At 40.1% G+C, this 27,336-nt stretch overlaps 2 protein-coding genes across 2 annotated transcripts in view; both read right to left on the bottom strand.

Annotated features, from left to right (window-relative positions):
- The window catches only part of GABRR3 (gamma-aminobutyric acid type A receptor subunit rho3), a 394,852-nt gene that overhangs the window by 197,473 nt on the left and 170,043 nt on the right, over positions 1–27,336 (bottom strand). The gene's annotated exons all lie outside the window — the stretch shown is intronic.
- Positions 986–27,336, bottom strand: part of LOC309629018 (EF-hand calcium-binding domain-containing protein 4A-like) — a 135,763-nt gene continuing 109,412 nt past the window's right edge. The window contains 5 exon segments of the mRNA XM_082392586.1: positions 986–4,594; positions 4,598–4,661; positions 4,790–5,255; positions 5,382–5,558; positions 5,994–6,371. Coding sequence (XP_082248712.1) covers positions 4,478–4,594; positions 4,598–4,661; positions 4,790–5,255; positions 5,382–5,558; positions 5,994–6,348 — 1,179 coding nt within the window. The 5' untranslated portion in view covers positions 6,349–6,371 and the 3' untranslated portion in view covers positions 986–4,477.

Genomic DNA, 27,336 nt, shown 5'->3' on the forward strand with positions numbered 1-27,336 from the left:
AAATGGTAAAGGCAAAGCTATACAGACAAAATCACACACAGAAGCGTACACATACACACTCACAAAAAGAGAAAAAGGGGAAAAAATATATATATCATTGCTCCCAAAGTCCACCTCCTCAATTTGGGATGATTCGTTGTCTATTCAGGTATTCCACAGATACAGGGTACATGAAGTTGATTGTGGAGATTTAATCCGCTGCTCCTGAACCTGCTGGGAGAGATTTCCCTTTCTCTTCTTTGTTGGCACAGCTCCCGGGGTTCAGCTTTGGATTTGGACCCGCCTCTGCGTGTAGGTCGCCTGAGAGCGTCTGTTCTTCCCTCAGACAGGACGGGGTTAAAGGAGCAGCTGATTCGGGGGCTCTGGCTCACTCAGGCCGGGGGGAGGGAGGGGTACGGATGCGGGGCGAGCCTGCGGCGGCAGAGGCCAGCGTGATGTTGCACCAGCCTGAGGCGCCGTGTGTTCTCCCGGGGAAGTTCTCCCTGGATCACGGGACCCTGGCAGTGGCGGGCTGCACAGGCTCTCGGGAGGGGAGGTGTGGAGAGTGAGCTGTGCTCGCACACAGGCTTCTTGGTGGCTGCAGCAGCAGCCTTAGCGTTTCATGCCCGTCTCTGGGTTCCACGCTGATAGTCATGGCTCGCGCCCGTCTCTGGAGCTCCTTTAAGCGGCGCTCTTAATCCCCTCTCCTCGCGCACCAGGAAACAAAGAGGCAAGAAAAAGTCTCTTGCCCCTTCAGCAGGTCCAGACTTTTACCCGGACTCCCTCCCGGCTAGCTGTGGTGCACTAACCCCTTCAGGCTGTGTTCACGCCACCAACACCAGTCCTCTCCCTGGGATCCGACTGAAGCCCGAGCCTCAGCTCCCAGCCCCGCCCGCCCCGGCGGGTGAGCAGACAAGCCTCTCGGGCTGGTGAGCGCTGGTCGGCGCTGAGCCTCTGTGCGGGAATCTCTCCGCTTTGCCCTCCGCACCCCTGTGGCTGCACTCTCCTCCGTGGCTCCGAAGCTTCCTCCCTCCGCCACCCCCATCTCCACCAGCGAAGGGGCTTCCTAGTGTGTGGAAACCTTTCCTCCTTCACAGCTCCCTCCCACTGGTGCAGGTCCCGTCCCTATTCTTTGTCTCTGTTTTTTCTTTTGCCCTACCCAGGTACGTGGGGAGTTTCTTGCCTTTTGGGAGGTCTGAGGTCTTCTGCCAGTGTTCAGTAGGTGTTCTGTAGGAGCTGTTCCACATGTAGATGTATTTCTGATGTATTTGTGGGGAGGAAGGTGATCTCCGCGTCTTACTCTTCCGCCATCTTGAAGCTCCTCCTGTATAATCCCATCCCCCACTCAGAAGATATCGATCCACTGTTATGTTGCTTTATATGTGCTGTTGAGATGCCTATATGATTTCCTTTCTTTGTAAGTAAGGCTGTCTTTCTACATGGAGGTATCAATAGTTTTCTTCAACTTGAAATCTAATACTTTTACTAAGATATATCTTGAAGTTCACTTTTCTGGGACAATTATCACAAGAATGTTTCAAATTGTATGTTAAAGTCTTCTGTTTTTCTGCAAATTTTTCTGTAATTATTTTAAATACTATTTCTGTTCCATTATTTTTTTTCTTTTTCACGGATTCCAGTTTTGTGTTTGTGTATAACCCTTGCTTATTTTCCATACCATCATCCTCTGATTCTTTTTACACATTCATTCTCTTAGTCATTTCCTTTCCTCTCTTCAATTACCCTTTTAAAGATAATAATATCTCTTACCTTTGAGGATCTTGTAATTTAATCTTAATTTCCAAAATGATTATGTCATTTTCTCCAAATCATTTCCACCTTTAGTCAGTTTTCATCTTATGTATTTTGTTTTCTCCATCTCTGATTTGGCTTTGGAATTTTTGATAAAAGGTGTTTTTCCATTATCTTCAAATGCTTATTTAAAGGTAAAGAAACAGACTCTGAGATGGAGATGTGTGTGAAAGAAGTCTGTTGGGGAATGCCCTCAGGCACAATGCTTATTAACTGAACGAAGGAAGTAAGATCAGACAGAAAGATAATTTGAATGTAGTTACAAAAAAAAGACCTTAGCCAATCCTGTGGAGAAGTGGGGTTTGTGATGTCCCTTCAAAGTTCCCAAGCCCTAAGTCGGGGGCCTGGAATTTATACCTTACATGAATAGTCATTGGATACAGGCTGCCCCCAAGGAAGTAATATGACCTTCATAAGACACTTATCTTCAGATAAGGGTATTTCCTAAGGAGGGACTTAGTTGAGAGCTGTCAGCTACTAGCACTCTTACTGCTAAGGAAATAGGTGGGATCTGGGCTGTGAACAGTAGATCCGTTACTGGCTACCTCTTATACTGCTCAGAACTACTTATTTTTATGATAAGTTCTGGGGAAAGCCCCGCCAGAATTTGGATTTTTCTCTTTTCCTGGAGAATTTTTAAAAATGAAGGTTAATGGGACACCTGCAGTTCCAACGGCTACAGCTAGTCTCAAAGCCACACTAATATCCATCTTCCTCCTCTTGGTTCCCTTCACATTTGCCTCATACCTCTGCTGCTCTAGGTGATAATGCGGGAGGATAATCCAGAAGTCATATCCCTGGGGAATATGAACCTTACATCACCATGCCCTTTTCAGTCCTCATTGCTGCATTTGTCTATTTACTATCAAACTTGAGCAAGGGAATACCAGCCGATACCTATGGATCACCTGAATGACAAACATAATTTTTCCTGCTCCCATTGCACAATAGCAACCCTGTCTCTTCCTGAAAACAGGGTCAATTACCCCCTTCAATTCTCATGGACTCCTTTTCTTTCCTGGTGGTCTCTTGGACAAGGAATCCAAAGTGACTGGGTAGCTGCTGAGGCTTTATGTATAATAGAATTCTTGCTGCATTCCCTGGTAAGAGCATTTCCCCTCTGAGAACCAGGACTTCTAAACCCATAGAGTGCAGGTATGTGGGGACATAGAGTACAGATTCCCCAAGTGGGTCACTTAGAGAAGTGCTGGATTCACGTATTGAACCTATTGAAGACACAGCCCCATATAATGGTCTCTGATTTCTGGTGGAAGATACACTCTGGAGGTCATAGTACTGACACCTCAATTATACTTTCAACAGGCCGTTTCATCTGTTTATTAAGCTAGTAGTTTCCCATTGATGTGAAATAGGAGAGAACCAGTGTACCAGTCACTGCCCAATATGACACTTCTTTTACTGAAAAGTGGAGTTCTGGCCCAATGCCATGTTATACACCACTCTATCAGCCTCAGATACTGGTGCTACCTGAGGCCTTGCAGATAGGAAAGATAACTCATACCTGAATTATGCTGCTATTAGGCAAGATGTATTTCTGCCACTTTCAGAGTATAAGAGGTTCATAGCAGCAAACATGACACCAGCGGGTGGCTGATCATCTTGAGGGATGTTGCTATATTGGGGGCCACAATGGTTTCTGGTAAGTTAGGCATTTGGAAGGAACCGTACCTAGATCAGCATGGAAATGTTGGAGCCTATGCATATGCATTCCTCCATCCCAGCCAACACAGCACTTTTTTCATGTGCCCATTGTGCCAGCACTGGCATGGCAGATGAACAAAGCAGGATGACCTCAACTGGCTGAGTAATTCTGTCTATTTGGTTGTTTAACAGCTCTTCCATGGTAGATGCTCTCTGGTGGACATTTATATGGAATATGAGGATCACCAAACACTGTATCCACTCTAGTAACTCCATTCATATGCCTCTTCCTCAGATTTCCTGGTCCCTGACCTTCCCATGTTTCTCCCCACAGGACACTGACCAATATCCAAACTTTACACCTCTACCCTGAGTCTATATATTCTTAGCTTGGACCACTTCTCTTTCTATACAATGGAAATAGATGATCATTCCACTGCTCTAAGGGAGAATTTCCCCTGAGTGATGCCTTTCACGGTCACCTTGGGTGGAGCTGTAGTTCAGCCGCTGTACATTATGACATCAACACACCAAGATGACCATCCAAGAACCTACTTGGCTTTCTGAGGCCAGATGTGTGAGCTGAGGGAAAGACGTCAGCGCAATGGTGGTAGATGACAAGAAGGTCTGGGTCACCTGCCGGTGAGGCTTATGGTATTCTCTGCCCTGCTTAGGCCAGATCCTTGAATTTGCCACCTTCAGCTTCTAATGAATTGCTCCTGGTTCTGCTCAACCTTATACTTGTTAGTGTGACAAATTCCAGCTCAGAATTGAAGGCAATTCTGGTTTTGGTCACTTAATGTCCCAAAGGCAGGAGCACTTTCTCTAGCATGTTTCATAGTCCACCAGGGAGTTTTTGGTTTTCGGGGTTTTTTTGTTTGTTTTGTTTTGTTTCTGAATGGTTTATAATTCTCTGCTAAGAGAGCAAATCCTTGATCCAAAACCTTAAGGGTACATGAGTCTCCTGTTAGAGTTTTTCATAAACTTTCCATTAACTCCACATCTCTTCCTACCTCTGAAATCTCTAGCGCGGGTGGGTCCGCTTCGCAGAAGGCGGGGCCGGGGACACCAGCGCGTCCGCGCTTGGGCCGGGCTCGGGGCGGCGCTGCGGGCCCACCTGACTCCGCAGGCGCTGACGCTGCTAGAGAAGCTGCTGCTCCAACTCCTGGTACAGACACGGCACCTCCCTCTCGTGCTCGCTCTCCCGCCTTCTGGAAACCGGGGGTGAGACAGCTGCTTAGAACCTGCCAGCACTACAGCCCCCGGCCCCGCCTCTACCCCCTCGCAGAGCCCCTCCACCTGGCCCTCAGGCTGCCCCCAGCACCCCAGCCCTCACCGCCGCAGCGCCTGCTCCAGGCCCTCCCGCTCTCGGGCCGCTTCCTCCAGGCAGGCCGACGCTCGCATCAGAACGTCCTCGAAGGAGCCCAGCAGTTCGGGTCGCTCACGCTGCAGCCGGGTCCAGAGCGTCTGAGTTGCCCGCTGCCTGCAGGGGCGGGGCGGGGGAGGGCAGAGGCTGAAGCTGAAGCGGGGACTCCTCACCCCACCCTGCAGGGTAAGAAGCCCCCAGAGGCCCCTGTAGTCTTGCACAAGCAGGGCATGCCTCTCCTGGGTGCTTTCACCCCTGCGGGGGTCTGTGCCTGTGCGGGGCTTGTGTGGCCAGCAGGTGTGTGTACATGGGGTTGTGTCCTTGTGTACACACGGCTGTGCCTGTGATGGGGGCAGCCCTGACTGCTGCCTCCTGAAATGCAAATTCTGTGGGAAATCCTGCCCGTCACGCAGTAGTTGCAGCTGGGAAGGAAGGACTGGGCCAGACCCGGCCTAGGCACCCTGCCTGGGAACAAACATGCAGGCGACACGGACAGGCAGCATGCAGGCGGACAGAGAGCAGATGAGGACGCTGGGAGCCGGGCCAGCACCAACTCACTCGCCCAGGACCCGGGCCGCCCCCAGCTGCTCCAGCGCAGAGCAGAATCTCTCCTCCTCCTCGTCCTCCTCCTCCAGGGAGCCCCCGGTGCCTTGCACATTCGACCAGCCCGCCTCGAAGGTTTCCTCTGGGGCCGGGGAGGGCAGGGCACCCGAGACGGACTCCACACCCACCAACTTCCCTGCGGGCATGGGAGGGAGAGATTACTGGGCTGTGGGTTACCACCGCAGCCCCCCCCCCGTCCCCCCACCCCCTCCACACACATATCCTGCCCTTTCTCTGGGCCCAGTTTCCTGTTTTTCTTCCTTATTCTGGTCCGATTCTTGTCCTGGGAATGGGAGGTGACAGCTGGGCTCAGGCCAAAATGAGGCATGCCTGGCTCCCAGCCCCACCTGGGTTTGGCTCAGGGAGCAGGTCATCTCCACATATGCCACAGCATCTGGGGGGCTTCCCGTGGCGCCTGGGTGTACAGACACCGGCCTGTGCTCCGGAGGGAGGCCAGGGAGAAGCACGGGCTGCCACCCACGTGGGCTGTGGGCCCCAGAGAGTCCCACATGTGCCAGCGGAGGGTGTCTGAGCAGCGGGGTAGGGGGTGGGGCTCAGGGGCCGGGCTCACCCAGGCCAAGGCAGAACTCCCGAGCCGTGAGGAAGCCGGTGTGCGCCTGGTCCAGACTTTTGAACACAGCCTCCAGCTGTTCGGGCGTGAGGGGCAGGTCCCTCTGCAGGCCTTGGCCGGGCAAGGATGGCAAGGCTGTGTAGCCAAGGTCAGCCCTGGGGCGGGCAGCCTCTTGGGGCTGGGGGCTCAGCTGCAGGTCATGCCGGCTGATGAAGCCCTTGGCCTCCTTGTCACACAGCAGAAACAGCTCCTGGGCCTGCTCCAGCGTCGCTGCCGGTGGCCCTGGGGCATGCCCCTCGTCCCACCCCTCCTCCTCTTGGGCATCCCCAGCCCCAGGCTTCCCGGGGCTGGCCATGGCGGGCGTCTCAGCCTTGGGTGCTGTGAAGCCAAAGGGAAGTCAGGGCCTGAGCAGAGCTGAGAAATGAGGGGAGAGGAGAAGGGAAGGCAGAGAGGGTGAGGGGCAAGGGTAGCTGAGGGCTAAGCTGGAGCGGTGGGGAGCAGAAGAGTCTCCCTGCCCCCATGAGAAGGTGGGAGAGGGCCTGGCGGAGGCCCAGAGAGGAGGGACAGCTGGGGGAGGTGTGGCCCAATTGCAGGTCGTGGAGCTGGCGTGAGGTGACATGGGTGGAGCCATGCAGGCTCAGGGCCACCCAGGGAGCCAGCTGGTGCAGGAGAGGATGTGCTGGGGGGAGGGGGCAGAGGCTTGGGTGAGAGAATGCTCAGCCACAGAGAAGCTGAACAGGTCCTGGAGTCAGGGCCTGGAGACGGGGCTGACCAGGCTGGGCCAGTGGGAGTATCAGCCAATCCTGGCTAAGTCCTTAGCCTCTGAGTCTGGGCCCTGCCTCCAGGCAGCTGGCAGGCGGGTGAGCTCCTCCCTCCCTGACTGCAGCCCCTCCCACCAGCACGAAGCCCCAAGTGGTGCAGGTGCAGGGTTCACCCTGGGCCACGATGCCTTCTGTGGCCCTTGTCAGGAACAACCCCAGAGTCTAGCTTAACAGCCCCTCCTGCTGGCACTACGCCCTCCACCAGACTGGCCTCCCTCCCCCCCAGGGGTGCCCCACCCCCTAATCAGACCACCTGTCGTTCCCACAACACCCAGACCCCAGACTTCCCAAAGCTAACCCCCAGCGTGGCAACACCCCCACACACACGTAGGACCCTGGGGTCCTCGCCCCTCAGTCCAGGACTGTGATTCTCTCTCCCAACCCATATTCCTGGGGGATGGGGGAGGCGATCTCCAAAGAGGGAAGGTCTGAGGAAGGGCGAGAGGAAGGGACACAGGAGCGGAGACACCTCCCCCTCACACCGTCGCCTTCCCCGGGAAGGCGCTCCGCCCCACCAGCAACTTGCAGGCTCCACCGGACCAGGGGGCCATCCCAGCTGGAAGCTGCACTGTGGCCGGGCTGGGGAGCAGGGGGAAGGGCTGCCTGAGCCCCCAGGCACTCGGACTTGGCCCCATACACCAGTGTGCAAGAATTAGACCAGGGGCCCCCAGAGCCCTGCAGCCAGAGACCCCAGGACCCAGCTCTACCCACATGTGGGTAGGCACCAGCCCCAGAATTCCTGGCCCCAACTTCCAGTGTGCATGCTCTAGACTCACGACCAGCCTCACACACCAGTGGGCAGACAATAGCCACAGGACAATCACATCCCTGCAACCTGCAGACCTAGCCCTCCCAACAGTGGGCCAGTAGTAGCTCAGGACCAGCTGGGCCCTGGCCCTGCCAACTAGCAGGCCAACACAAGCTTTGAGACAGCCCTGACCCCACAGCCAGCTGTGTCAGGAATCGTCCCCACCCAACAGTTGTCTGACACCAACTCTGGGATACCTGGGCCCCTACAGCCAGACCCCAGGACTTGGCTCTTCCTGCCAGTGGGCCAGGACTAGTCTCAGGAACTGGATTTACCCACCAGTGGGGTGTCACCAGACCTGGGGTCTCCTGGACCCCACCCCTGCCCACCAGTGAACCAGAACTAGCTATGGGGCTCACTGGAGTTCTGCAGCAAGCAGCCCTGTGACCCAGTCCCACCAGCCAGCCACAGCAGCCTCCACACAAGGCAGGGCCTGGCAACCAACATGCACCAGGAGACAAGCAAGCCTACAAGACTGCCCACAGTAGTCAGCCTACCACAGCAGAAAGAATGATGCAGCCCACATAGGGGCACCCCTACAACATCCAGCCCTGGTGATGAGAGGGGAGTACACTGCTGGGATGCATAGGATATCTCCTATAAAAGGCCAATTCCCCAAGGTTGGGAAACGTGACCAACCTACAAGACACATAGAAATAAAAAAACAAATTAGGCAAAATGAGATGACAGAGGAACATGTTCTAAATGAAGGAACAAGATAAAGCTCCAAAAGAAAAACTAAGTGAAGTGGAGAGAGACAATGAACCTGAGAAAGAGTTCAGGGTAGTGATCATAATAATGATGAAAGAACTCAGGAGAAGAATGGACGCACAAAGCAAGAAGTTAAAGTTTCTAACAAGAGTTAGAAAATATAAAGAACAGCCAGAAAGAGATGAAGAATATGATAACTGAAATGAAAAATACACTACAAAGAATCAACAGTATATTAAATGATACAAATAAATGGATCAGTGACACAGAGTAGTAGAAATTACTAACACTGAACAGAAAAAAGAAAAAAGAATGAAAAGAAATTTAAGAGACCTCTAGGACAACATCAAGCACACTAATATTCACATTATAGGGGTCCAGAAGGAGAAGAGGGAGAAAAAGGGGCTGAGAATATATTCGAATCATAACAACTTAAAACATCCCTAACCTGGGAAAGGAAACAGACATCCAAGTCCAGGAAGCAAGAGACTCCCATACAGGATTAACCCAAGAGAAATATACCAAGTCACATTGTATCTAAGATGGCAAAGACTAAAAATAAAGAGAGAATATTAAAAGTAACAAGGGAAAAGCAACAAGGAACAAATGAGAGAATTCCCATAGGGCTATTAGCTGACTTTTCAGTAGAAACTTGCAGGCCAGAAGAGTGTGGCACAATATATATAAAGTGATGACAGGGAAAAACCTACAACCAATAATAGTCTACCTAGCAAGGCTCTCATTCAGATTTGATGGCAAGATCAGCCAAGTAGCTTTACAAGAAATATTAAAGGAACTTCTCTAAGTGAATAAGAAAAGACCACAAGTACAAACATGGAGATTATGGAAGGAAAAAACTCATCCATAAAGGCAAATATGCAACAAAGGTAGTAAATCATCCATGCACAAAGCTAGTACAAAGGTTGAAAAACAAAAGTAATAAAATCATCTATATCCAAAATAAGCAGTTAGAAGATACACAAAACAGTTAGATATAAAACAAGATGTTAAAAACAGTAACTGTGAGGGGAGGAGATTACAAATACAGGGGTTTTAAAATGCACTTGAAATTAAGTGCATTATATATATATATATATATGCATATATACATATATATGTATACACATACACACACACATACATATAAAGGAACTGCAAAAAGAAGGACTAAAAAACCCAAAGCTAGTAGATAAAAAGGAATCATAAAACTGAGAGCAGACATACATATAATAGAGACTAAAAAAAAAGAAAGGATAAAAAAAACCAAAATATGGTTTTTTGAAAAGATAAATAAAATTGATAAACCTATAGTCAGACACATCAAGAAAAAAGAGTGTAAATCAATAAAATTAGAAATGTAATATGAGAAGTTACAAACAACACCATAGAAATACAAAGGATCATAACAGATTACTAAGAACAACTATAAGCCAATAAAATATATAATCTAGAAGGAAATGGACAAAATCTTAGAAATGTACACTCTCCCAAGACTGAACCTGGAAAAAAATACAAAATATGACCACACCAATTACCAGAAAAGAAATTGAATCAATAGTAAAAACAAAATTCCCTGCAAACAAATGTCCAGGACAAGATGGCTTCACAGGTAAATTCTACCAAATATCTAGAGAAAAGTAAACACCTATCATTTTCAAACTTATCCAAAAATTTGCAGAGGCAGGAATGCTGCTGAACACATTACATGAGGCCAGTATAAGCCTGAAAGCAAAACTAGACAAAGATATCACTTAAAAAGAAAATTATAGGCCAATAGCACAGATGAACATAGATGCAAAAATCCTTAACAAAATATTAGCAAACTGAATCCAACAACACATTAAAAGATCACACACAATGATCAAGTAGGATTTAACCAAGTGATGCAAGGATGGTTCAATATCTGCAAATCAATCAATGTGATACACCACATTAACAAATTAAGAATAAAAACCATATGTTCATCTCAATAGATGAAGAAAAAACTTTTCACAAAATTCAACATCCATTTTCCATTTATGATAAAAACTCTCCACAAAATGGGTATAGAGGGAACTTATCTCAAGATAATAAAAGCCATATATGAGAAGCCCAAGGCTAACATTATATTCAATGGTGAAACGCTGAATGCATTTCCTCTGAGATCAGGAACAGTATAAGGATGCCCACTCGCCACTTTTTTCAGCATAATATTGGAAGTTCTAGCAACAGCAAGCAGACAAGAAAAGAAATAAAAGGAATCAAAATTGGAAACAAAGAAGTAAAACTGTCACTGTTTGCAAATGACATGATCCTATACATAGAAAATCCTAAAGATGACACCAAAAAATTACTAGAGCTCGTCAATGAATTCAGTAAATTTGCAGGATACAAAGTTAATACAGAGAAATCTGTTGCATTTCTATGCATTAACAACAAACCAGCAGAAAGAGAAATAAAGAAAACAATTCCATTTATAATCTCATCAAAAAGACTTAAATGCCTAGGAATAAACCCACCTAAGGAGGCAAAAGATCTGTATTCAGAAAAATACAAGACACTGATAAAAGAGATTGAAGATGACACAAACAGATGGAAAGATATACTATGATTTGAGATTGGAAGAATTAATATTGTTAATATTACCATACTATCCAAGACAATGTATAGAGTCAATGCAATCCATATCAAAAAACCAATGGCATTTTCCACAGAACTAGAACAAATAATTTTAAGATCTGCATGGAAACACAAAAGACTCTAAATAGCCTAAACTATCTTGACAAAAAATAACATAGCAGGAGGTGCAACGCTCCCTGAATTCAGACTATACTACAAAGCTACAGTCATCAAAACAGTATGTTACCAACTCAAAAAACAGACACATAGATCAGTGGAACAGAATAGAAAACTCAGAAATAAACCCATGCACTTATGACCAATTAATTGATGACAAAGGAGGCAAGAATATACAATGCAGAAAAAACATTTCTCCATTGATATTTCTCAGCACCACTTATTGGAGAAAAGACTCCAATAAATGGTGCTGAGAAAACTGGACAGCTACATGTAAAAGAATGAAATTAGGACATTTTCTCATACCATATACAAAAATAAATTCAAAATGGATTAGAGACATAAATGTAAGACCAGAAACCATAAAATTCCTAGAAGAAAACAAAGGAAGAGAATGCTCTTTGACACAAATCATAGCAATATTTTTTGGCACTTTCTCATAAGGTAAAGGAAGTAAAAGTAAAATAAAGAAATGGGATGTAATTAAACTTAAGAGTTTTACACAAAAGGAAACCATCCACAAAATGAAAAGACAAACTACTGACAAGGAGAAAATATTTGTAAATAATATGACTGATAAAGAGTTAATATCCAAAATATATAAATAGCTCATACAATTCCACATCATAAAAACAAACAACCCAATTAAAAAATGGGCAGAAGAACTGAATATACATTTTTCCAAAGAAGATATACAGATGATGAACAAGCACATGAAGAGATGCTCGACATGGATAATTATCAGAGAAATGCAAATCAAAGCCACAATGAGATATCACCTCACACCCGTCAAAATGGCTATAATCCAAAAGACCCCAAATAACAAACGTGAGGTGAGGATGTGGAGAAAAGGGAATCCTCATACACTGTTGTTTGGAATGTAAATTGGTACAACCATTGTGGAAAGCAGTATGGAGATTCCTCAAAAAGCTAAAAACAGAACTACCATATGATCCAGCAATTCCACTGGGGTATTTATCCAAAGAAAATTAAAACTCTAATTTGAAAAGATACATGCAACCCAATGTTCATAGCAGCATTGTTTAAATATCCAAGATAAGGAAGCAAATTAAGTATCCATCAACAGATGAATGGGTAAAGAAGACATGATATGTATATACAAAGGAATACTACTCAGCCATAAAAAAGAATGAAATTTTGCCATTTGCACCAACATGGATGTACCTAGAGGATGTTATGCTTAGTGAAATAAGTTCAACAGAGAAAGACAAATGCTGTATGATAGCACTTATATGTGTAATCTAAAAAAATAAACCAAACTAGCAAATGTAACAAAACAGAAACAGAATCACACATATAGAGAATAAACTAGAGGTTATCAGTGGAGAGAGGGAAGGGGAAGGGGCAAGATAGGGTCAGGTGATTAAGAGGTACAAACTACTATGCACAAAATAAATAACCTACAAGGATATATTGTACAGCACTGCGAAAATAGGCAATATTTTATAAAAATAAAGGAGTATTACCTATAAAAATTGTGAAACATTATATTGTACAACTGAAACATATAATATTATTCTTCAACTCCACCTCAATAAGGAAAAAAATTAAGTACACAGCAATAAAAAAAATTCTAATGGCACTTTCCACACACAATTTTAAAATTTGAATGGAACTGCAAAATACCCCAAGTATCCAAAGCAATCCTGATAAAGAATGAAGGTGGATGCATCATGCTTTCTGACTACAAATTATATTACAAATCTACAGTAATCAAAAAGTATGGTAATGGCATATAAGCAGACACAAAGATCAACAGTATAGAATACAGAGTCCAGAAACAAACCCATGCAAATATAATCAATTAATTTACAAGATGGGGAAAGGAGAGTATCTTCAATAAATGGTGCTGGAGAAACTGGACAGCCACATGCAAAACAATACAAGTAGATCACTATCTTTCACCTTACAGAACATTTAACTCAAAATGGATTAAGGAATCGAACATAAGACCTGAAATCATAAACTCCTGGAGAAAATATAGGCAGTAAGCTCCTGACAGTAGACTTGATGATAATTTTTTGGATTTAACAAGAAAGCAAAGGCAACAAAAGAAAAATAAACAAGTGGGACTACATTAAACAACAAAACTTCTGAACAACAAAGGAAACCGTCAACAAAATGAAAAGGCAACCAACCAAATGAGAGAAAATATTTGCAAGTCATATATCTGATAAGGGTTTAATATGCAAAATATATAAAGAATTCATACAACTCAATTGGGAAAAACAAAATAATCTGATTAAAAATGGGAAGAGGACTTAATAGATGTTTTACCAAAGGCATAACATATGGCTAAAGAAGACATACGTGAAATGGTACTCAACATCGCTAATCACCAGGGAAATGCATATCAAAACCACAATAAGATATCATTTCACACCTATTAGAATGGATATTATCAAAAACCCAAGAGAAGTATTGGTGAAACTGAGAGAACAGGGAACAATTGTAACATGCTGGTGGGACCATAAATTGGTACAGCCACTATGGAAAAATTATGGAGATTCCTCAAAGACTTAAAAAGAAAATTACCATATGATCCAGCAATCCCACTTCTAGGTCAATTTGTTAATTTTTTATCTCTTCCATTTGTGTTAAAATTCACAAGACAGCCCCCCTCATTCAGAGATATTATATAAACATAATTTGTATTTTTTCTTTTCCCATAGCTTAAATTGTTTTACATAGCACTTTTACTCAACTGGGATTCTTTTTAGAATGTTGTGAAGTGAGAATTATAACATTATTATATATTATAGCAAACGTATGTATTAACTAACTCTTCTCTTATTCACTGATTTCTTATGCCTCCTTTTTATTCATGCACAAACACTCACATGCACACACATATACAGAGAGGCCTATTCCAAGCCTTTCTAACTTGCACAACAAAAACACAACAGTCCCAATCTGTACACTTATATTCTAGTAGGGAAGAAAGAAAATTTTAAATGTTGTTAAACTAAATAGTAATAAGTACTATAATTGGGGAAAACTCTTCTGCCTCTACCCAGTCTAAATATTAGGATTCTATGAGCTTCAACTTTAAGAGTCTCTATTCTTTTCTCCCAATTCTTTCTTTTTAGATGACTCCGTCTATTTTTATGACTTTTAATGGCACCAATATGAAGATGACCCTGAACGTATGTTTCCAGTACTGGCAACTTCCCTAATTTCCAGATTCATGGATCCAACTGCCAAGAAGGACATGGTTATTTGACTGCCTCAAAGACATCTCAAATTTAACATGATCAAAAAGCAATTCTCAAATTTTCTAAACAAAAATGGTTTTCCTGGGTCTTCTCAATCTTGGTGGTAGGCTCCTCCAACCAGTTTGGCAAGGAAGAAGTTAGAGGTCATCCCTCATCTCCTCTGCTATTCTTTCCAAACTTTCACAGGAATTGTCAACTGTCTCTGTGCCCAAATTTCTCCATTTACACTAATTCACAGTCCCCATGCTGCCATCATCTTTCACCTGAACAATATCAACAGCTAAGACTGGTTCCCCTTTCTGTTGTCCTTTTATTTATTTTTAATTTTTATTTAGAAAATAATTTTTTAAATAGTGCTAAAATACACATTCTAAAATGGGTAGTATTCTGCCCATAATAACATATGCATTTCAGGTAAATAACTTTCTAATTTTTTATCTCTTTCCATGAATATTTACCTTGCTATTTCTTTGTATCAGTTACAGACATATGCATCAACTTCCTGTTATGGTTAATAAATATTTATCTATTTATTTAAATACCTCCCCATTTCTCTCATTTTGGATGATTATCATTATTTTTGACAATTTGATACTCAGTTTTCATTAGGGACCTGCAAATACTTTCCACTCCCATGCTTATGACTGTGTAATTTTTTTAAGTTAATAAAAATTTTATTTCCAATTTGCTCAATTAAATCCTTCATTAATCCTCAATTAAATCCTTTGATGTCATCAAATATATTCCTTAAAACTCAACTCTTAAATAATCTTCTGTTCTTTTCTTATCCTAGAGACTTTTTACTTGTGCCCTCCATCCTCCTGCTCCAGACTGGAGAGTTTGCTCAGTAGGCCCTGACACTTTCCTTTGTTGATTTCCTATGTTCAATACTATATTTCCAAACGCTCCATATTGCTCTTCAAGGTTCATTCTCTCATTCTGTTGGGAAATCTTGCTTTTCTCTTTGGCAGTCAAGATTTGCAGTCTAGATGTGTTGTAAATGATCTTTGTTCTTTCCTCACACATGATTAATAGTTTGGTTTCCATAGAGTTCTAGATTAAATAAATTTCTTTGGAATGTTGAAGACATTCTCCATACTACAGCAAGGTATGTTGCTTTTGGAAAATTATACATAATTTTGGTTCCCAATGCCTTGTTTTCTTTCTGAAACTTTTAGAATTTTTATTTATCAGTGGCTTTATAAAATTTCAGAGTGAGTATCTTTGGCATGTTTTCTTCGTTCATTCATTTTTCTACATAAGGATGGATTCTTTATTTCTCTCCCCCTTGCCTGCTTGCCTCGCTCTTCTTTCTTTTTAAAAGTTTTTTATTTCTTTTTCTTTTCCTTATCTATCCCTTCCCTTTTCTATCCTTTTCCTTGTCCACTCCTTTCCATCTCTTCCCCCCCTTTTTTTATCCTTCCCTCCCTTCTAGTCTACTCCTCTCCCAACTCTCCCTCCCCTTTCTCCCCAGTTTCCTACCTCATTCTCCCTCTCTTTTCTCTTTCTTTCTTTCACTCTAAAGAGTCAAAGTTTTACTTCCTAAAAAAAGTCAAACCTGAGAGTAAAAAACAGATACAATTCACATAGAAAAAGCAGAATAAATAAACCTAATTATCCATTTTCAGAATAAGTTGTTTTCCTAATATCCTATGGAGATCATTATCATACTGAAAATTATCATTATGAATTCATAGATTTTAACATGTTTTATCAGCTTAAATCCATTATATTTACTATTCATGTTGATGCCAAATTTGTCTCATCTTTGGCTTGTAGCAACTCAACTCAAAAACTTCAAGATGGTGCCTGAGTCCTTCTGATATGACCACAGTTATCTCTGATAGATTTCTTGCTCTCTTTTACAAGATGCCTAAGCTAATTTTGTGCATTTCCTGCATTATAACGAGAATCAGATGTTTTTCCATAGGGGCCCTATAAGCCTAGTTCACTACATTCTGGTCTATATTCCTTCTGATTCTTTGCAAATATAAGAAAATATTTCTTACTCGAATGGCAGCATAGAGACAAAACATTATGCACACACACATACACAGACATACATACACTTTGTGCCTTGATTTTCTCTGTCTGGAAGTGAAATTGCCTTTCTACGTGGAGGTGCAGGTCATTTTTCTTTAAACTGAAGACAAATAGTTTCACTTTTATTGGGACATACCTTAGAGTGCCTTTTTCTGGATCAAGTACCAAAATGTATATTAAATTTCTTCTGTTTTTCTCCAAATATCCTTGGATTATAATTTAAATATAATTTCCATTGCATTGTTATTTTCCTTTAGGGAATCCAATGTTTCATGTGATGTATCACCCTTGCAAATTTTCCATACCATCATACTCTCGCTAATTCATTTTTTTAATGGAAGTATAGTTGATATACAGTGTTATATTAGTTTAGGTGTACAACACAGTGATTCATTACTTTTACAGATTATACTCCTTTTAAAGTTAGTATAAAATATTGGCTATATTCCCTGTGTTGTACAACATATCATTGTAGATTTTTATTTTATACATAGTACTTTGTACCTCTCAATCCTCTAACCCTATCTTAAGCATGCCCATTTCCTCTCCCACTGTTAACTAACTGCTAGTTTGTTCTCTGTATCAGTGGGTCTGTTTCTGTTTGTTATATTCATTCATTTGTTTTATTATTTAGATTCCATGTGTAATTTGCTTTAACCTCACTGTCTCACAGGGCATCTTTATATGTGTTGACTATGAATCTCCCTACAGTAGTGCAGTGATGCAGGGAAATCCCTCAGGATTTGATACAGAATTTTAAAGTAGCATTGTGAGGAACATAATTATTGTCTCTAACCTATTTGTAGTCACCCGTATTTTCATTCTTTTAATCCCTAATGTTTTATAGACCAAGGTTTATATTCTGAAATTCTATGAGATCTAACACCATAAACCAAACAAGGCTTTTTTCAGTAAAATCTAGGTGAGGGATGTATTCTAATTTATTTTTAATTTTAGTATTAGTATCCATTGATATTTATTTATCTGAGGTATTAAGCATTTTTGTTGTTGTTGTTAGATTTCAACGACTCAGTTATTTTCCCAGCTCTTCTCAAAACTGAAGGGCATGGAAAAACTAGGATGAAATTGACACTGCAATTCACTCTGACTTTTCTGATTAAGGTAGAACCTCAAAATATACAATAAGGAAACAAAGTAACTCTGTTCAACAATTCAGGCACTTATGTGGAATGGTTTTTTTTTAGCTAGGATGAATAATTAAGTAGATTATATTTAATATTTTAAAACAAATAAATAAAATGTTCAGCTAAAGCCTTCATTTTGATGTTTTGATTAAGGAAAAATACACCCATTTTGATCACAGAATTAATATTAGACACATCAGTCAATATTCCTAATGGATCACTAAATATTGCTAGAAGATAGCCATTTAAAGGAAAACAAAATGTGTTCCCAAAAATTGTATTACAATTTAAAGGGTTTTCTCTTTTTCTAATTGTTAGAAAACTAAAGTATAAAGTCAAGATTACTTTTATTTATTAGCTTTTAATCTACTGTAATATACTTCAGAAAGTCTTATATAATTTTCTTAGAAACAGAAAAATAATAGATGAGTTAACTCAGATAAAAGAAAGATATCTAAATTTTTGTTAAAAATATAGATCTTTATTAAACTATATTTGACATATAATGTGTAAGTTTAAGGTATAACACCCGTTGACTTGATACAATGGTAAATAGTAATACGAATGCCATTGTAACATGAGTTAGCACTCTTATCACATCATATAATTATCATTTCTTTTTTGTGGTGGGAATAAAGATCTGGTCTCTTAGCAATTTTAATGATTATAATAAAATATTGTTGTCTATATCCAGTATAGTGTGCATTAGATCTACAGAATTATTTATCTATTAGTTTCAAGTTTACACACTCAAACATCTCTCCAATTCTCCCACCCCCTCTGCCCCTAGTAACCACCATTTTACCCTATTTTTATGAGTTTGGCTTTTTTAGATGCACATGTAAGTTATATCTTACAGTATTTGTCTTTCTCTGACTTTGCACACTTAGCATAATGTCCTCAAGTTCTATCCATGTTGTCACAAATGGAAGCATATCCTTCTTTCTCATGGCTGAATACATCACACTTTTATCCTTTTATCCTCTGATGATCACTTAGGTGTTTATGTATCTTGGCTATTGCGAATAATGCTCCAATAAACACAGGAGCGCAAATATCCTTTTGATAATCTGTTTTCATTTCCTTTTAGTATTTACCCAGAAGCGGAATTGTGAGATCATATGGTAGTTCTATTTTTAATTATTTAAGGAACCTCCATATTGTTATCCTTACTGGCTGAACCAACTTCCATTCCCACCAACAGAGTTTTCTCCACATTCTCAGCAACATGTGTAATATCTTGTCTTCTTAATGACAGGCATTCTGACAGGTGTGAGGTGATATCTCCTGGTTTTAATTTGCATTTCCCTAATTATTACTAATGTGAATATCTTTTCATCTGTCTCTTGGCCATTTGGATGTTTTTTGGTCTTTTTAGTTCCTCAGCCCATTTTGTGATCACATTGTTTGTACATTTACTATTGCATTGTATGAGTTCCTTATATATTTTGGATATAAACACTTAATTTTTAGAAATGATATATTATGAATAATTTTCTTTGTAGACACTTATTCAAAGTTAACAGACTCAATTTTCAGAAGAGGTCACTAAGGGTCACTGTTAGGACAATCAAACAAGTCACTAATGATCATTGGTAGGATACTGAAAACAAGTTCATATATCACATGTCACTGTGGTGAAGGTAGGACTGGAATCAATACTGCTTTTTCCCCATAGCTGTTGTAAGAAATATAAGTCACATTAAACCTCAAAATGCCTATAGTATAATAAAGAAATCGTGTGTGTACATATTAAAAAAAAAAGCACGGTGGACTGCACAAGAGCCATTGTAAACTGCAGTGGGTATATAAGACATGGTTGAGAGTATAGCTATAGGAAGTCAGAAGGGTCTAGGTCATTTAGTTAATGCTTTATTAAGTAAACTAAACTTTACATATAGGAAGAAAGGGTTTATACATAAGGGCAAAAATCGACAGGAATAATGGCATGGACAGAGTCAGTGTTTATAGAAATGGGTATGACACTTGGAAAAGGGATGAAAGATGTGATAATACATATTTTATTCCTTAGCTATTTGAATTTACTTTCTTTAAAACTGAATAGTTCTCTCATTAATCCTTAGTGACCTTCATGTAATTCTAAGGTGTAAACTTAGCATATCTGATGTATGCTATTTTCAAACATTCACAACACTTGGAGAGTATATAAAAATTTTTTGATCAATGAAAAATATATACATATACAGGAAAATTGATTTTAAATTCATTTGAAGGATCTTTAATGTAAAAACTAACACTGACCTTATTTGGGAACACTAGAACAAATATGAGTACCCTAGATTTATACACTATACTTTCATAAATTTTTAAAGACAAACCTCTTCCAATGAAAGCATCCTCCCTGTAATTATCAAAATAGTCTTATGAATTCTGAGTTACAGATTTGAGGTCATAGAATCTCACATGTTATGGGAACAAATGTCCCCTAGAGTTTGTGTGCTGGTATATCGCAGGAGAAAAGAGAAGACTAAAGAAGAAGTTCTTCTCCTTGTTATAAAAAGAAAAATTTAGGGGCTTCCCTGGTGGCGCCGTGGTTAAGAATCCGCCTACCAATGCAGGGGACAGGGGTTCGAGCCCTGGTCCAGGAAGATCCCGCATGCCGTGGAGGAACTAAGCCCGTGCGCCACAACTACTGAGCCTGTGCTCTAGAGACCATGAGGCACAACTACTGAGCCCACGTGCCACAACTACTGAAGGAGGTATGCCTAGAGCCCGTGCTCTGCAGCAAGAGAAGCTGCAGCAAGAGAAGCCACCGCAATGAGAAGCCCACGCACCGCAATGAAGAGTAGCCCCTGCTTGCCACAACTAGAGAAAGCCCGCATGCAGCAATGAAGACCCAACACAGTCAAAAATAAATAAATTTTTTAAAAAAGAAAAATTTTGAGGGAAAATTATACACATTTTAAATTAGATATTATATCTCCATAATTCCTATCTCAACAGACAACATAGAGATGAATTAGAGAGGATAACTGAATTTATCCTCATAGGGTTTACAGATCACCCAGAGCTGAAGACCCTTTTGTTTCTGGTGTTCCTTACCATCTACCTGACCACCATGGTTGGAAACCTTGGTGTGGTGGCATTGATAGTTACAGAGCATCATCTTCACACACCAATGTACATCATTCTGGGTAACCTCGCTCTGACAGATTCCTGTTGTTCCTGCGCCATTACCCCTAAGATGCTGGAGAACTTCTTTTCTAAAGACAGAATGATTTCCCTCTACAAATGCATGACACAATTTTCTCTGTCTTGCTGACTGCAGATTGCTTTCTCCTGGCAGCAATGGCTTATGATCGCTGTGTGGCCGTATGTAACCCACTGCAGTACCACAACAATATAGGGGACACAGGTTCGAACCCTGGTCCGGGAAGATCCCACATGCCACAGAGCAACTAAGCCCATGTGCCACAACTACTGAAGCCTGCATGCCTAGAGCCTGTGCTCCACAACAAAGACAAGCCACTGCAATGAGAAGTCCGTGCACCACAACGAAGAGTAGCCCCGGCTCGCTGCAAATAGAGAAAGCCTGTGTGCAGCAAAGAAGACCCAACGCAGCCAAAAATAAATAAATTAATTAATTTAAAAAAAATACACAATGGAGGGCATAGCTGTGTGAATCACAGAGAAAAAAACCCAGAGAAATTAGAATAAACAATTCTCCTGGCTGTATAATCCAACAGATCTTCTTAACATTTAAGCTTGTTTGGAAAAGATGCTTTATTTGCAAATGAATATTAACTGAAATATTTACGTCTCTTGCTTTATCTCTCACTTTTATACTCTATTTTAAATTAATCCTCATTCTTTTGTTTATAAATAACTTTTCACCTTGTATCTATTCAACTATTCAGCACATTTATTTGGTTACACATTTACTACACTATTTTAATTTCGTACAACTCCACTTAAAAAACTTAAGAGGGGCAGAGATGTTCTATAATTTATCCACAGAAATACTAAGGTGGAGCTCAGGAATCAAATTTAGGCTATCAGCCTTCATAATGCATGTTTTTAACCACTAAATCATACTACACATAGCACAAAGAGGTAAAAGTAGCATGAGAGGATAATTTTCAAGATTCTCTAACACCAAACACAAAAATAAGTGCAAAATTTATTAAAGACCTAAATGTAAGACCGGATACTAAAAAACTCCTAGTGGAAAACATAGGCAGAACACTCTTTGACATAAATTGCAGCAATACTTTTTGGGTCCGTCTCTTAGAGTAACAGAAATAAAAACAAAAATAAACAAGTGGGTCCTAATTAAAAGCTTTTGCACAGCAAAAGAAACTATGAACAAAACAGAAAGAAAACCTACAGAATGGGAGAAAATATTTTCAAATGATGTGACTGACAAGCGATTAATCTCCAAAATATACAAATGGCTCCTACAGCTCAATAAAAAAAAAAAAACACAATCAAAACTGGACAGAAGATCTATATAGACATTTCTCCAAAGAAGACATACAGATGGCCAAAAGGCACATGAAAAGATGCTCAACATCACTAATTATTAGAGAAATGCAAATCAAAATTACAATGAGGTATCACCTCCCTCTGGTCAGAATGGGCATCATAAAAAAGTCTACAAACAATAAATGTTGGAGAGGGTGTGGAGAAAAAGGAACCCTCTTGCACTATTGATGGGAAGGTGAATTGGTACAGCCACTATGGAGAACAGTATGGCGGTTCCTTAAAAAACTAAAAGTAGAACTACCATATGAACCTGCAATCCCACTCCTGGGTGTATATGCAGAGAAAATCATAATTCAAAAATACACATGTACCCCAGTGTTCACCGCAGCACTATATACAATAGCCAAGACATGGAAGCAACCTAAATGTCCATCGACAGATGAATGGATAAAGAAGATATGGTATATTTATATAATGGAATATTAGTCAGCCATAAAAAGTAATTAAATAATGCCACCTGCAGCAACATGGATGGACCTAGAGATTATCATACTAAGTGAAGTAAGCCAGACGGACAAAGGCAAATATCATATGATAACTCTTATATGTGAAATCTAAAAAAATGGTATAAATGAACTTATATATAAAACAGAAATAGATCCACAGACACAGAAAACAAATTTATGGTTACCAAAGTGGAAAGGGAGGGAAGGGTAAATTAGGAGTTTGGATTAACATATACACACTGCTATATATAAAATAGATAACCAACGAGGACCTACTGTATAGCACAGGGAAGTATACTTAATATTTTGTAATAACCTATAAGGGAAAAGAATATGAAAAAAACAGATATATATGTATGCTTTGGGTTGGCCAAAAGTTTGTTCAGGTAACCCAGTATAACTGAATCACTTTGCCATATATCTGAAACTAGCACAACATTGTAAAGCAATTTAAAAAAAAGAAAGAAAGAAACTAATTCAAATATTCTAAGAATTCAAGATCACATAACTTAGGTAAATCTAGCAAATCAGAGTAGTTCAGTATTCTTGATTTAATAAAAACAGCTATGCTTTTTCTGATTAAGAAAACAAAGCTAAGATGTTAAGTGGGCAGAGAATAGAGCAGAGGTTCAAGATGTGGATCAAAGACATTTTCCTTCAAATTTATTTATTATTATTTTTGAATTTTATTTTACTTATTTTTTTATACAGCAGGTTCTTATTAGTCATCAATTTTATACACATCAGTGTATACATGTCAATACCAATCGCCCAATTCATCACACCACCACCCCCACCCCCCCAATGCTTTCCCCGCTTGGTGTCCATATGTTTGTTCTCTACATCTGTGTCTCAATTTCTGTCCTGCAAACCAGTACATCTCTACCATTTTTCTACGTTCCACATATATGTGCTAACATACAGTATTTGTTTTTCTCTTTCTGACTTACTTCACTCTGTATGACAGTCTCTAGATGCATCCACGTCTCTACAAATGACACAATTTCGCTCCTTTTTATGGCTGAGTAATAATCCATTATATATATATGTATCACATCTTCTTTATCCATTCGTCTGTCAATGGGCATCTAAGTTGCTTCCATGACCTGGCTATTGTAAATAGTGCTGCAATGAACATTGGGGGGCATGTGTCTTTTTGAATTATGGTTTTCTCTGGGTATATGCCCAGTAGTGGGATTGCTAGATCACATGGTAATTCAATTTTTAGTTTTTTAAGACACCTCCATACTGTTCTCCATAGTGGCTGTATCAATTTACATTCTCACCAACAGTGCAAGAGGGTTCCCTTATCTCCACACCCTCTCCAGCATTTGTTGTTTGTAGATTTTACGATGATGCCCATTCTAACTGGTGTGAGGTGATACCTCATTGTAGTTTTGATTTGCATTTCTCTAATAATTAGTGATGTTGAGCAGCTTTTCATGTGCTTCTTGGCCATTTGTATGTCTTCTTTGGAAAAATGTCTATTTAGGTCTTCTGCCCATTTTTGGATTGGGTTGTTTGTATTTTTAATATTGAGCTGCATGAGCTGTTTATATATTTTGGAGATTAATCCTTTGTCTGTTGATTGGTTTGCAAATATTTTCTCCTATTCTGAGGGTTTTCTTTTCGTCTTCTTTATGGTTTCCTTTGCTGTGCAAAACTTTTGAAGTTTCATTAGGTCCCATTTGTTTATTTTTGTTTTTATTTCCATTACTGTAGGAGGTGTATCAAAAAGGATCTTGCTGTGATTTATGTCAAAGTGTGTTCTTCCTATGTTTTCCTCTAAGAGTTTTACTGTGTCCAGTCTTACATTTAGGTCTCTAATCCATTTTGAGTTTATTTTTGTGTATGGTGTTAGGGAGTGTTCTAATTTCATTCTTTTACATGTAGCTGTCCAGTTCTCCCAGTACCACTTATTGAAGAGACTGTCTTTTCTCCATTGTATATCCTTGCCTCCTTTGTCATAGATTAGTGGACCACAGGTGCATGTGTTTATCTCTGGGCTTTCTATCTTGTTCCATTGATCTATGTTTCTGTTTTTGTGCCAGTACCATATTGTCTTGATTACTGTAGCTTTGCAGTATATTCTGAAGTCAGGGAGTCTGATTCCTCCAGGCCAGATTTTTTCCCTCAAGACTGCTTTGGCTATTCGGGGTCTTTTGAGTCTCCAAACAAATTTTAAGATTTTTTGTTCTAGTTCTGTAAAAAATGCCATTGGTAATTTGATAGGGATTGCATTGAATCTGTAGATTGCTTTGGGTAGTATAGTCATTTTCACAATATTGATTCTTCCAATCCAAGAACATGGTATATCTCTCCATCTGTTGGTATCATCTTTAATTTCTTTCATCAGTGTCTTATAGTTTTCTGCATATGGGTCTTTTTTCTCCCTACATAGGTTTATTCCTAGGTATTTTATTATTTGTGTTGCAATGGTAAATGGGAGTGTTTCCTTAATCTCTCTTTCAGATTTTTCATCATTAGTGTATATATAGGACTGAAAGAGATTTCTGTGCATTAATTTGGTATCCTGCAACTTTACCAAATTCATTGATTAACTCTAGTAGTTTTCTGGTGGCATCTTTAGGATTCTCTATGTATAGTATGTCACCTGCAAACAGTGACAGTTTTACTTCTTCTTTTCCAATTTGTATTCCTTTTATTTCTTTTTCTTCTCTGATTGCCATGGCTAGGACTTCCAGAACTATGTTGAATAATAGTGGTGAGAGTGGACATCCTTGTCTCGTTCCTGATCTTAGACGAAATGCTTTCAGTTTTTCACTGTTGAGAATGATGTTTGCTGTGGGTTTGTCATATATGGCCTTTATTATGTTGAGGTAGGTTCCCTCTATGCCCACTTTCTGGAGAGTTTTTATCATAAATGGGTGTTGAATTTTGTCAAAAGCTTTTTCTGCATCTATTGAGATGATCATATGGTTTTTATTCTTCAGTTTGTTAATATGGTGTATCACATTGATTGATTTGTGTATATTGAAGAATCCTTGCATCCCTGGGATAAATCCCACTTGATCGTGGTGTATGATCCTTTTAATGTGTTGTTGGATTCTGTTTGCTAGTATTTTGTTGAGGATTTTTGCATCTATATTCATCAGTGATATTGGTCTGTAATTTTCTTTTTTTGTAGTATCTTTGTCTGGTTTTGGTCTCAGGGTGATGGTGGCCTCATAGAATGAGTTTGGGAGTGTTCCTTCCTCTGCAATTTTTTGGAAGAGTTTGAGAAGGATAGGTGTTAGCTCTTTTCTAAATGTTTGATAGAATTCACCTGTGAAGCCATCTGGTCTTGGACTTTTGTTTGTTGGAAGATATTAAATCACAGTTTCAATTTCATTACTTGTGATTGGTCTGTTCATATTTTCTATTTCTTCCTGGTTCAGTCTTGGAAGGTTAAACCTTTCAAAGAATTTGTCCATTTCTTCCAGGTTGTCCATTTTATTGGCATAGCGTTGCTTGTAGTAGTCTCTTAGGATGCTGTGTATTTCTGCGGTGTCTGTTGTAACTTCTCCTTTTTCATTTCTAATTTTATTGATTTGAGTCTTCTCCCTCTTTTTCTTGATGAGTTTGGCTAATGGTTTATGAATTTTGTTTATCTTCTCAAAGAACCAAATTTTAGTTTTATTGATCCTTGCTATTGCTTTCTTTGTTTCTATTTCATTTATTTCTGCTCTGATATTTATGATTTCTTTCCTTCTGCTAACTTTGGGTTTTGTTTCTTCTTCTTTCTCTAGTTCCTTTAGGTGTAAGGTTAGATTGTTTATTTGAGATTTTTCTTGTTTCTTGAGGTAGGCTTGTATAGCTATAAACTTCCCTCTTAGAACTGCTTTTGCTGCATCCCTTAGCTTTTGGATCATCGTGTTTTCATTGTTATTTGTCCCTAGTTATTTTTTGATTTCCTCTTTGATTTCTTCAGTGATCTCTTGGTTATATAGTAACGTATTGCTTAGCCTCCATGTGTTTGTGTTTTTTACGTTTTTTTCCCTGTAATTCATTTCTAAACTCATAGCGTTGTGGTCAGAAAAGATGCTTGATATGATTTCAATTTTCTTAAATTTACTGTGGCTTGATTTGTGACCCAAGATGTGATCTATCCTGGAGAATGTTCCATGCGCACTTGAGAAAAAAGTGTAATCTGCTGTTTACAGATGGAATGTCCTATAAATATCAATTAAATCTATCTGGTCTATTGTGTCATTTAAAGCTTCTGTTTCCTTATTAATTTTCTGTTTGGATGATCTGTCCATTGGTGTAAGCGAGCTGTTAAAGTCGCCCACTATTATTGTGTTACTGTCGATTTCCTCTTTTATAGCTGTTAGCAGTTGCCTTATGTATTGAGGTGCTCCTATGTTGGGTGCATATATATTTATAATTGTTATATCTTCTTCTTGGATTGATCCCTTGATCATTATGTAGTGTCCTTCCTTGTCTCTTGTAACATTCTTTATTTTAATGTCTATTTTATCTGAGTATTGTTACTCCAGCTTTCTTTTGATTTCCATTTGCATGGAATATCTTTTTCCATCCCCTCACGTTCAGTCTGTATGTGTCCCTAGGTCTGAAGTGGGTCTGTTGTAGACAGCATATAGATGGGTCTTGTTTTTGTATCCATTCAGCAAGCCTGTGTCTTTTGGTTGGAGCATTTAATCCATTCACGTTTAAGGTAATTATCGATATGTATGTTCCTATGACCATTTTCTTAATTGTTTTGGGTTTGTTTTTGTAGGTCCTTTTCTTCTCTTGTGTTTCCCACTTAGAGAAGTTTCTTTAGCATTTGTTGTAGTGCTGGTTTGGTGATGCTGAATTATCTTAGCTTTTGCTTGTCTCTAAAGCTTTT

Source organism: Balaenoptera borealis (assembly GCF_965194805.1).
Source record: "Balaenoptera borealis genome assembly, chromosome: 5".
NCBI lineage: Eukaryota > Metazoa > Chordata > Mammalia > Artiodactyla > Balaenopteridae > Balaenoptera > Balaenoptera borealis.